The 12,282-nt window shown below is 47.6% G+C and overlaps 2 protein-coding genes across 2 annotated transcripts; both read right to left on the reverse strand.

Annotated features, from left to right (window-relative positions):
• Positions 1 to 4,100: 4,100 nt before the first annotated feature.
• On the reverse strand, positions 4,101 to 6,692 carry cxxc5b (CXXC finger protein 5b). The gene is made up of 2 exons (XM_070961938.1): positions 6,551 to 6,692; positions 4,101 to 5,712 (listed from the first exon to the last, which is right to left on the reverse strand). Exon 2 carries the CDS (start codon positions 5,509 to 5,511, stop codon positions 4,618 to 4,620), a length of 894 nt encoding a protein of 297 aa, XP_070818039.1. The 5' UTR covers positions 5,512 to 5,712; positions 6,551 to 6,692; the 3' UTR covers positions 4,101 to 4,617.
• Positions 6,693 to 8,013: 1,321 nt separating this feature from the next.
• Positions 8,014 to 11,907, reverse strand: LOC139331827 (CDGSH iron-sulfur domain-containing protein 1). Its single transcript, XM_070963462.1, has 3 exons — positions 11,735 to 11,907; positions 10,020 to 10,222; positions 8,014 to 8,985 (listed from the first exon to the last, which is right to left on the reverse strand). The coding sequence occupies exons 1-3, from the start codon at positions 11,811 to 11,813 to the stop codon at positions 8,896 to 8,898; spliced, it is 372 nt and encodes a 123-aa protein (XP_070819563.1). The 5' UTR covers positions 11,814 to 11,907; the 3' UTR covers positions 8,014 to 8,895.
• Positions 11,908 to 12,282: the final 375 nt, after the last annotated feature.

Genomic DNA, 12,282 nt, shown 5'->3' on the forward strand with positions numbered 1-12,282 from the left:
GTTAATGTGTGAAACTTCACAATGTAACAAGATAAATGGTTTAAGTGTTTAACTGTTAATGTGAGCATCAGAGTCAAGCCACGAATTGTGTATTGTGTACCCTAACCCTGAACATCAGTAATGATTTTCAGACCTCACAGAAAAGTAACATTTATATTTACAAAAATCCATCATGTTTTATGTCTGATATGTACAAAAAAGCTGCACGCCAATCCTAACCTTAACCAACACAACCCTTCTGAAACATGGAGGGATTTACTGTTGTACTTCATAAACTGGGGGCTTGAGACGGACAGACTTTAAAACAATTGTCAAAATGGAACCAGAGGCCAAGATAACCTGAGTTGTAGTCCCTAGTGTGGGTCAAGCTCCAAAAACACTAAATCCTGCATTTCCCAGAATGCAATAAATAGCATCTTTTTGACAGGTCCTCCCGGTAAACGCCCATTCCTTTCAAAATCCTCTCTCTCAGTTTATAATGCAGGCTCCCTCTTGAAAAGCTACTGACTTCTGACCATCAGGGTTATTTTCTCAGGCTTTACATAACTCCTCCAAAGACACCCAAGTCATGCAAACTCAGACTCTGAAAACTCATGACTACTAAACTGTCTTTTATGCATGAAGTTCCAATTCAAACTGCGGACATTCAACCAAAACTCAAGAAAAACAGATGTAGCAGCGTTTTTGGATGAATTCAGATGAAAATATATTTTAGTAGGCACGCAATAAAGTGCAGACACGTTTTGTAGTTTAAAACAACTGTGGAAAGTTTCCATGTTAGAGAATGTGTTCATTATCTTAAATACAGACCAGAATAAAGTGAATTTACACTCACAGCCAGTTACGTGGCTCGATGGATGCAGCATCAATCAGACGGTCCACCATGTTGGTCCAGACGGAAAAGTCTGAGGATAAGAATCAGAATCGCCTTTAGTGGCAAAGTATGTGTGCACATACTAGGAATTTGACTGTGGTCTAAATATTGCAATCAATGTACTTACATAGGAAAAAGGTACATACAGCTCAAAGAGGGCAAAAGACAAAAACAAAAAACTGAACAATAGCAGCTGCAAGTATTTGTTAGACTTTCATGAATGTACCTGAGAGGATGAGTTCTATGATGAGTGTACTTTCTGTTAAGTGCTTATTTGCACCTATTAGCATGCTAACACAGTAAACTAAAATGGTGAACATGGTCAACAGTATACCTACTTAGCATCAGCATGTTAGCATTGTCATTGTGAGCATGTTAGCATGCTGACATTAGCATTTAGCTGCTGTTGTTGTGTCTCAGTATAGCCTCACAGAGCTGCTAGCATGGCTGTAGACTCTCACTCATGTTCACTTAAATCTAAACAGTGATGATGCAAAAGCTTTTTTCAGTATTCTGCGTTATGAATCAGTCATTCCAGCTGCCTTTTGGATGCTTTTTGAGATTATGAGGCAAACTAATATTGTTCTTAAGTGGTTAGCTTGCTGACTGCTGCAATTCAATACCATTAACTATCGTTTATTTTTCTTATTATTCATTTAAGCAATATAATAAAATTCAAAGTTAAATCATCACAGGTCTGGTCATGATGTGCTGCCCGGGTTAAAAGTGTGAATCATGCAAATTCAACACCCTCTAGCTCAATACAAAACAATCAATTCCACATGATGAGGTGGCGTGAAAAGAAGCCGTGACGAAACATCACTGCAGGCAGACTTTATCACCATGCTTTGCCTAACTTCCTGGAACCACCGTGCCTTTTTTGAAATCAGCAGCAAGCTAAAGATTAACCGAATTTTGTGTACACATTACCTTCCGAAATGAACACCACATGAATCCGCCTGAAGATCAGCATGTCAGAATGTTAGGAGAGCTGATTTTCTTTTGGAGCAGATTTTATGGATATGTTTGGGTTAAGACCGATGGCAATCCAGAAAGTCCTTTTAATTTCACAAAAGCCGACAGGTGTAGGTTACATACTGTATTTCCCTAGAATTCTGTTTGATCGTCTCTGTGATTGTTTTTCATAGGTAGCATAAGACCAAACCAGAAGTGGTGCTGCTTATAGACCCTAGTCTATTCTGAATCCACCTTTAACTGCTTTAGGGGTCAAAGGTCAAGAGTCCCCTTTGACCCCAGTGTCACCAAAATATAACCTGGAGGCAGATGAGCCTGGGCTTTTCAAGGATGTGAGAAACCTTTGTACTTCTGTTGGGGAGTAGCATGTTTTCCACGAGTATGAAAGTGAACACAAATGGATAACAGAGGCGTAATGAAGGGTGATCTCAGAAAGATGCCGTTTCTGCAAAGCTGTTACACATTTTCTAACACTGGGGATACAGCCAATGGGGGAAGAAAAAATTCACAATGAGACACAGTGTCTCCAAGCAGACGCAGTGGCCAAAATTTCAAAGGTCTGGCTCGTGAGTGAGGGTCCGCCCAGCTCCAGTGCAGGTTGCCTTAGGCTGGCAGGTTGTTCCACTGCAGTGTGTTTGAGAGGAGTTTTTCTCCAGAGTGGGCAGGGCCGCTGGTGCTAACATATGTAAGCTCCACAGGGGTCTGTGACGGCACACACCGACTATCCGGACAATGCATCCGTCATTAACCCCCGTCTCCCTGCGACTCTGTCTCACTGCATTTCACTCGGCCTCCATCACTCCGCTCGGATCTCACAGTCATCTCTCCTTCCCTCTTTGTTTGGCCCGTGTTATCTTCATCCCCTGCTGTCCATCTCCCCGTCCTCCTCCCTGCATATCTCCCTTTTTCTCTCTTCTCTCCCCCTGTGGCCTGCTTTTCATCTCTCCCAGTTTCACCCACTCTCTCTTACCCCTTTTACACCCCCATCTCCTCCCTTCTCCCTCTCTGCCCTTCACCACGTCTGCCCCCCTTCACCCTCTCCCTAGATCCGCTTTCCACCCCCTCCTCCTCCTCCCCCACTCCCCCAACTCTCCCTCTCTCTCTCTCTCAACCCTACCCCCCTCCTCCTCTTCTCTGTCCTCCGTTCAATCCCTCCTCCAGCCCCCCTCCTCCTCCCTTTCTCTCCTGCCATCTTGCAGGCCAGTGGAGCCAGACTGCAGGCGTTCAGGGAGTCACTGGACCTGCTGGGCAGCGGGTGACACAGATTTCCGGTGTGTGCGTGTGTGTGTGCATGCGTGACGAGAGCAGGGAGGGGGGATTAAGCTCCAAATCACTAGAAAGGCAACGAAGGGGGGGTGGGGGGTGGGGGGGGGGGTGCAGATCCAAGAATTTGAAATTCCCCCTTTGTGTGGGAGATGAAGAAACACTAGACTGTGGACTTAAACTAAAAGACTGTGTGTTTCTCATTCAGTGGGAGCGTTGCAATAGCATGATGTTGGAGCTCACTGCTTTTCTCCATGAGTTGGCAGTGTCCTGCGTTGGCTGGCGTGCTGCGCTTTCTCTCTCCCTCTCTCTCCCTGCCTGACAAACACGCACACACACACACACAACCCCCACAGATGCATGCACAGACACACGCGCACGCACACACACACACAGTCCCTCTGCGATCCCCCTGACTGAAGGCACACAGGAAGTGCAGCCATGGCCCAATTATAGCGTGACACCTCGGGCCGGCCGTTGCCATGGTTACGTCTTCCCTGCGGTCCCCTGGAGTGTGGCGCCGAGGAAGAAGGTCTTATCACATCAGCCATCGTTACGGCAACAAGCAAAAACCCACCCTGTAGCCTCAGTCCAGTTGGCTGTGTATTTTGTTTATAATGTGGGTGTATGAGTGTGAGGATGTGTGTGTGTGATCTATACTTGAATAAAAAGGGAAATTGCGTCAGTGTGTGAATAGAGGAGAGGGTGTTTGTGATTGTGTGTGCATGTCAGGCTAGGTGTGTTCGAGTGCATGCGCCGGACTTGCCAAGGCGGCGTGTAGGTGTGTTTGTGTGTGTGTGTCTGTGGGGTTGCGATAAGGCTCTCAGCCACACCATTAGGTGACTCATAATCCACACAACCTCACACACATGTGAACACACACGTGTGCATGTGTACAACCAGAATTACGGTGGCTAACAGACACATGCACCCAATTAAATATGAACGCACACACACAGATGTGGTATAAACCCAGCCTGTAGACAAGTGCACGTGGCCAATTTCTTTTATTTCAAAAGGGCAAACAGAGCTATACAGTACAAGTTGCACATGAAATAATTTAGCCTAGGCTGAACTCATTCATTTCTTACTGATGCAGTGACGTCAGAACAACAGAAACAAAACTCCTCATTAGAAACAAAACATTTGGCTCCTTTTTTTATGTTGAAACACAATACATCCAAACTGGAAAGGGATGTAAAAAAGACATAATGTTTTCCAGATATTTACAGTCTATTTACAGCATTTTTGTCATCATAAATTGACACACATTGGTATCCTTCTTTCTCTCCTCTCCAATTCACTGATTGTCAAAAGAAAGGATGGGAACGAGTGTGGACATTCTTAAACGGAGCTGCAGCTCCTCACTAAACACAAGATCTGAAGATCTCTGAACCACAGTCCGAGCAAGTTAACATGGTGTCCAGTGTGTTTTAATTAAACTGCAGCTCCTCAACAATCATCCAACCAGGATCCTCTGACAAATGCTGCCAACACATACATTACTATCCATCCAAGGCGCCGTTGCTTCTCTCCTGTGCCAGACCCAAAGTAAAGTCGGAGCCCCTTAGATCAAACCCAGACACTCTGCTCTCAAACCCAGGACCTCCCGGCTTCCTCTTCAGCTCCTCACACTTCCTGTATTTACAGATCTGGTGTCCCCTCTTGCGATTGCGGCAGCTGCTGCACTGTTCGCAGTTCGTCTGACGCCGACAAGGTACGCACTCCCCGCATCTCTTCCTCTTCCTTCTCCCTCCGCTACCCCCACCCAGAGAGCCAGGAGAGTAACCCTCGGCCACCAGCCCCTCGATGCCCTCTGCTCCCATGGCCGCGCTCCTCCAGTGGCCTCCCCCCATCTGGAAGCCTGCCAGGGGGAACAGAGTGGGGCTGAAGGGGAACCAGGCACCGAGGAAGGGCTGGAAGTCAGTGCCACATCCAGAGGAGTCCTCTTCCTCCTCCTCAGGCCCGGATCCACCTCCCTCCCCATCTCCCTTCCCCCCTTTTGCCTCTGCAGCCTCCCTTTTCGCCGGCGGGCTGCTCTGCGCACCCAGGCCGGCCTGCTCCGTGGTGGCGGGGGTCAGAGCCAGCAGCCCGGCGCGCATCAACAGCTCTGCGGCGTGGGCCAGGTGGAGCCCGCTGGGCGACTCCCACATGTCGGGCCAGGAGGGGGCCCGGCGAGGCTTAGTGTGCGCAGGCTGGGCGGCCCGCTGCTGGGCCGGGGAGGGCTGGATCAGGCCTTTGACGTCCACGGCTGGGGAAGGGGTGGAGATGTAATGGGAGAGGTTGTAAGGGTGGTTGGAGCGCTTAAGGCTGGGTCTCAGTGGCTCATTGGGGATTTTGGCGCTGCTGTGGGCCTGATCTGGGGAGGAAGGGCCAGCGATGTCTACGGCAGTGGACATAGCAGTGGCTGTGTGTGGGGGTGTTTGTTGTCCTTGTGTGTGTGTGTGTGTGTGTGTGTGTGTGGGAGGAGAGGTGAGGGAGAAGGGGATTGAAGGCGATACGGGGTTGACAACCGTCCTGCTGTTACTTCAGCCAAAATGGCAAGCCTTGGCCTGTGTCCCTATTCCCATTCTCTGCAGCAGCCTCAGAGTCCTGGAGAGCTAGAAATGAATAGGGGATGAAGAGAGGAAGGTTAAGAATAGAAATGTTGGAGGGACGAATACAGAAAGAGAGTAAACAGGACACGAGAGTGGAGGATGTTTCTCATCCAGAGCCACCAACCACTGTCAGAGAATCAGAGTGTGGAGAATGTGTGTGTAAGGAGAAATATAACATATATGTATATGGATTCAGAAATCAGACTGCTTGAATAGAGAGGAACAGAGCCATGTATCACACACAGTGCATGCCTTGCCAGTGATTTCCGCATACAGGAGGCAGTATCCCTTTAAGAATTTCACGGTATATCAATGCAATCAATAACAGAGCGACAACAATATGCAAAGATATGCGCATATGCGCAGGTCAAATGTGGAGCGCGCTTTTCAAATACATTTTGACGACTGCTGTTATGTGTGCCAGCCAAAGCTTAAGCTCAGCAGAGGAAGACTATATCGAGGACCGTAAAAAACAGGCTGTCTTTTGTCTGCTATCGACGACGAGGAGCGAGGTGCGCAACGATGCGGTTGCTGTGGATAAAAAAAGACCAGGCTATATTCCATGTCCACATTTGTAGAAAAACTACTCCAGTGATTAAACACGGGACATATATGTTGTTACACGACACGCATGTAAACCTTTTGACGGGTCGATCGGGAGGCCCGATCGATCGTTTCGCCGTCATTAAGGTTACCTAAGAAGACGGTGCTCGACCGACGCCACGGCGAGCTGACCACAGTCCGAGTGGTCGCTGCGACACGGCGCTGCGCTCAGGAAAAGGCGACTAAACCAAAGCAGCGAGAATCAACAGGAAGTGTTGGTAAAACGTCTCCCCCTTACCTTCTTAATGCGGCCCAAACTCTCCTGTCAAAAATATGATGAAGTCATGAACTAATGGCGTGGTGATCGTAGGGTATATGGACGGCGGAGCTGCCGATTCCTCCTCCACCTCTCCGTCCCGGAGGGTCTGCAAACACTCTGCACGGAATTTGGGGGCGTCGCTCAAAATGCGAAGTGGACTCTGCTGCCGAGACGGTGGTCAGAGCGACCCCATAATATCCACAGGAGCGGTCCGACATACACGGACAGCTGTCAGTGTGACTGTATGATGACAAATTAAAGGCAGTATTCACATCCAGCAGCCCGGACACCGTGTGTCCGTGAACATGGGGTCAGAGGGAAAGGACCACCGAGCACACACCACATCTATGTTCAACAAAAACACTCAGAGCCAGACATCCAGATTATTAGAAAAACGGAAAATAGACCAAAAGTCATCAGGCCCATTCATTATGTCCTTGCTGAAGAGCACGTGCGCCATTTAATCTTTATATTATTATTATTATTTTTAATGAGGATGTGGACATTATTTATTACAGCGACGCATATGAGGCTTGATCTGAGCTCAGTGTGTTTGGGGGCTGTGCTGAATCACTGATCACCCTCGTTCAGTCAGAAAGCATGTGAGTAAACATGGGGCGAAATGAGGTCTTGACTGTGAGGGGTAGTCAGGGACAAGGTGCCTGAAAGAAAAACTTTTATTTTCTAGAGTCTAATTTATCAGGTTTATATACACCAGACGCCTACGTCATATATCTTTCCATTACACGCAATATCGGCATTATGGAGTCGCCTACATGTCACAAAAAAAATACATGCTTCATAACTGCCATTAGCAAAGTATGTTAGCCTGTTAGCATGAGCAGCTACATGCTAATCATGGAGCCCGCAGCAGTGTCCCTGCGTGTCTGTGAGGTGACTCCTCACACAGGGATGGTGGAGTCCACTCCACCTCTTGTGAGAGTCCTCCGTTGCATCTGGCACGCAGCCAGATACCTCGTGCGTGTTTGTGTGTGTGTGTGCGTGCGTGCGTGCGTGTGTCACTATGGGAGCAGGGGCCCACCGTACTCGCACACACTGTCTGGCCTGGGCTATCCGTGTAAACACAGCGTCTTCTAGTGGTCACCACGAATACTACCACATCTTAAAATGGCCACTGGTGCTGGTGGACACTGCAGCACGGCGGCCCCCCTCACCTTCAGCCCAGGCCTCGAAAACACACACATACATGCGCGTGCACCCACACACGGGCGCGCGCGCAGGTCCCGCTGCAGTCATCACACAGAGCTGTTTACTCATTACCCCTACCCACTGTTAATCCATAAACACACTGCTCCGCCTCGCTGCTAACGGAGATGAGGTGCATTTGATCCTGTGGTTAAGAAGACAAACAAATGTAGAGTTTGGCCCCTGGCCCCGCAGCAAGAGAGGCCTCTGACAAATAAATAAGTGAAGCCTGCAAATCAGATCGCTCAACAAGTTTTATTCACAATATACAGAACAATGAATCACCATGTCAGACACACTGCAGCCAGTAGAAAACAAATCTAATGAATGATCAAGCAAAATATATCCTTTGTTAGCAAAGTTATGACCTTTAAATACTTTTACAGACTAAATACAAGTTTCCTCAAAAAGCAGAAAGTACCTGGTTACCAACAGGGAGTAGTGTTTCAACAATCCTCAAGATCAAAGATTGTTTCATTAAACAAAAACAAAACCTCGATTTCCTTTTCCCTAAGCAGCTCTTAGTGCAAAAAACAAACCTAATATGTAACATTCATATGGGTTGTGTGTGTTCAGACTCTAGGTCGGGGGCTCTGGATGTAATTATAAGGCCTTTGCTGATTTCAAATACTGGACTGAGGCAAAGAGCTGCCAGTTCATTAGGTTTGGACCACCTGCTCCACACCTCGAGGAGTCAACAAAGAAGGTGACAGCAGACGTGAAGGTACTCTGCCTGCATGGTGACGTTTCACTGTTCCCGTGTGCGCTGACCATTTCAATTTAACTCATTTAAGGTCAAAACGTAATGGTGTCATCGTACCTCCATGTCTGCCTGTGCTGATTGTCAAAGTCCCTTCCTTATCTGTCCTCAAATGACCTCTCATGTCAGAGTCATGTCGGTGAATGTGGGAACAGTGTGGAATGTACGAAATCAAAGCTCATCTGTGTTTTTAGCACTTTCTGACTTTTTGTTCTGGTCTATGAAGAATATCCACCGTTTGGCTTCATTGTGACGTTATCATACGGTAACAATCAGCGGGAGATGATGAGAATGACTGGACAGACTGGGCCAGGCGCATGACAAGTGAAGGGAGGGCGGAGTTCGAGGATTGGCTGGCTTAGGCGTCCTTCTTTTTGATGATGAGCGGTCCGACGTTGTCTCCGGTTTCCTCGTTGTGTTTGGTGTGGGACCCGTCGCAGTAAGGGAACTGTGGGGAGAGCACACAGCGTGAGGGGAAAAGCAGAGACACTCTTATCACATTTACGCCCTTTGTACTTTACAACAGGACTGAACTCTGTCAGCCAATCACGGCTCCCCGATCACCCGAAAACCGTGACGTAGAAACAGAAGCACAACCGTGAAGCACAGGGTTCAATACACAGTGGAGAGCATCATGTGACTGATGACATCCACAGCTTCCACCGTCACAGCTTTGACAGCTCGACAGATAAACTGTGTGACTGAAACATTGGTGGGATATAAGGGAGGAGAACTGTTGAAAAATGTGGTGATGATGTATGTGAGAAGAACACGAGTCCACAGTGGCACTCAAACTAAACCCCCCAAAAAGGTTCATAAAGGTTTCCTGTATGTGGGGGTGTTTGTATTTTACTGTAACATCCAGCACAATAACATCTACATTTAATGCAGCGCTTTTGAGCCAAAGTATACAGATTTAATAACACCCCGCTTCTTGGATTTCTCTTGCACACACGTGGGACTAAAACGGTTGCTATCAGTGAAGTGTGCTGGTGCTTCAGCCCTCGTCTGAGGAGCTGCTGTAGATTTTACAAGCCACCAGGCGTCACTGCGTTCATCTAGCCAGAAGTGTCAAATCAAAACCCCAAAGCTTCCTGAGGCTTCATCTGCCCATCACTAGATCATGATAAATCTAAATATGCGATCAGCTCATCCCCATGGCTATAAAGGATCAAAACACTCAGGTCAGTGTCACCAAGTGTTCAATTTACTCCTGCAGAGCCTTTCAGCCAGCACTAAAGACAGCCTGCTGTTCACTGTAACCTCTTACACGGTCAGCAGAGCTGACAGGGCTGTCAAAGCTGAAGTTTTTAATTAGCAGTCAAAGGAAAAACACCTGACTGGGATGTGACCAGAAGTGGGACCTTTAATCGTGGAAAGCTATGGGAATTTTGGACCCCTCAAAAGCTGATCTGCTGGCTTGGACTGTCCAGTTACTCAAACACTAAGCTAAAGTGTAACTATAAATGCCTCTGGCCTGACCTTCTTCGACTTCCAGCAGCGGCAGTACACAGCCTTGGTGCCAATGTCCTCCATGTCAAAGCTGTGGACCACTTTGGGACTGTCTTTACTGATGAACGTGTTCACCTGGCCCTTTTTACAGCTCCGCCCACTCAGGTAATGGCTGACTAGGAAGCCTCCAACAGCTGCAACCACTGCGACTGGCACCGCAACCACAAAATGCTCTGCAGAGAGAGAGAGAGAGAGAGAGAGAGAGAGAGAGAGAGAGAGAGAGAGACATTGTGGGCGTGCAGATTTTTTTTTTTGCTGTGTCATGTTCAATGTCACAAATGTGCCGAGACAATGTTACAGTGGTAATCTTTTAAGAGATGATGTTGATAATGAAACGGAGCGTAACGAGTTGACAGCTCTGTCTGATATCAGGCGATATTTATACGCCAACGCACAGAACTTCAACGCATATCATCATGTTAGCATGTCCACCCATGTGTCACGTTTCCCTCACTGCCGATCGGAGCTGCAGCAATAAACACCCGTGACTACTGCAGAGTGATTTGTCCTGGGACTGACTGCTGCTTGTACCTTTTCCTGAAGACAAAAGCCAGATGTTAGTGGGTTTTTTTTGTCCAGTGTGCATTCAGAAACACCACGCAGTTTAATGCAATGTAATCTGAAACAGCATCAACAACAACTGAACATCTGAACCACATGAACAGGACTTACTGCATGCACGTATCACTCCAGCACAGGCGTGCATAATAACCTGGCCAGTGGGTGACTTACACATGTTTATGGTGTCCAACTACAATTTGAATGTCACTCAGCCATGTAAAACTATTGTTTTCTGTTGGTCACAGGTCTAAAAAGCCTGAAGTCAGTCTATTGACATTTGTCACACTAAAACAGACACATGCCCCCCCATGCAGCATCACATACCATCATTTCGCAGTATCATGATGTTTAAGTACATAAACTGAATCCCATTTTCATCTTTCGCCACTTGAGGAGCAACAAAACTGTCTGAAGGGTTTTTATGCCTCACAGTTTGGCTCAGAGAAAGATTTGACATCCTGGACCAGAAATAAATGTCTCTACATAGTCTCGCCATGTTGCATCATCACAGGTACGACCAGAGCCTGCCTGTGAACACTTGATTTGTGCGCAGTGGCATTTCATTTTGACCAGGATTTGAGAAAGTGGCCGTGTCTGCAGGGCAGTGAGGAGGATTATGCAGGTCCACAAAGCATCACATGATGTCGAGGCGTAAAACAAGTGGAACAGGGGCCCTGCTGTCAGTCTGGATCAGCAGGTTCACTGATTAGCTGCTTCGCTGTGTCTGGTGGGTTCGCCTCCAACTATGGCTTCGTCTGGCGGGCCAGCACTGTCCGAGTGACCGTCTAAAGTTGGAAACACATGTGGCTGCAGGCAGCACGTCTGACTGGCTCGCTGACTGGCTTAATGGCTGTTAGCCAGCGAAGGAAAGGTTGTTGATACTGCAGTGTGTGAATAGCTAAGACACTTTCAGAAAATGTCATTTTGACATATGTGTATTCACTTTTCCAGACGTAGTCTCGGTGTCCTCGCGCTGCAGCGTTATCCTACACACACATCTGACGTTAACGTTCGTAGTTACTTGGCTTGGGTAACGTCAGGTGGCAGACATGTTAACTTTACATTGAGCGGCAAACGAAAACACAAATATAATAGCATGCTATTAGCTAGTTTTGATACTTTACCTTTTGATAGCCTGAATCCTGAGCTGGATAATGCAGGCATTGGAGGCACTGGCACCTGTGGTAAACTTGGGGTTGTCATGTTTTCGTGGCCTGCGTTGTTTGGACTCGGCGGAGGGAACCAACAGCAAGGTCAACCGGGGAGTCTCGTCTGAACTCTGTCCCTCCTGAAAGGCCTTGCGCGGCCGACTGCGTCACAGTGCGGCAACCAATGAGGTGTGAAGAGGGAAACATGATATCCTGCCACAGCTAGAGCATACACCCCTGAGCCTCCGGCATACTTCCGGCTTCGCTTTCGTGCTGCACGAGTACTGAATTTAGATTTGTCTCTGTTAATTTCCTTTCCCTTGACACGAGGGTTTGACCTTCGCAGTTTTCGTGTCCACGTGGAATGAGTATAATTTCTTTGGATTGTTAAAGTTAATTCTTGACATTTACTGTTTTTTTTTCTGACCCTTTCAACCACATCCCAGTCTTCACCACCGAGTTGAGTTTGTTCAGTGGTAGTGGTAGCTCGCCATCAAGCTACGAGGTAATATGACTGACTATGA

This window comes from Chaetodon trifascialis, chromosome 5 (assembly GCF_039877785.1).
Source record: "Chaetodon trifascialis isolate fChaTrf1 chromosome 5, fChaTrf1.hap1, whole genome shotgun sequence".
In the NCBI taxonomy this organism is placed as follows: Eukaryota; Metazoa; Chordata; class Actinopteri; order Chaetodontiformes; family Chaetodontidae; genus Chaetodon; species Chaetodon trifascialis.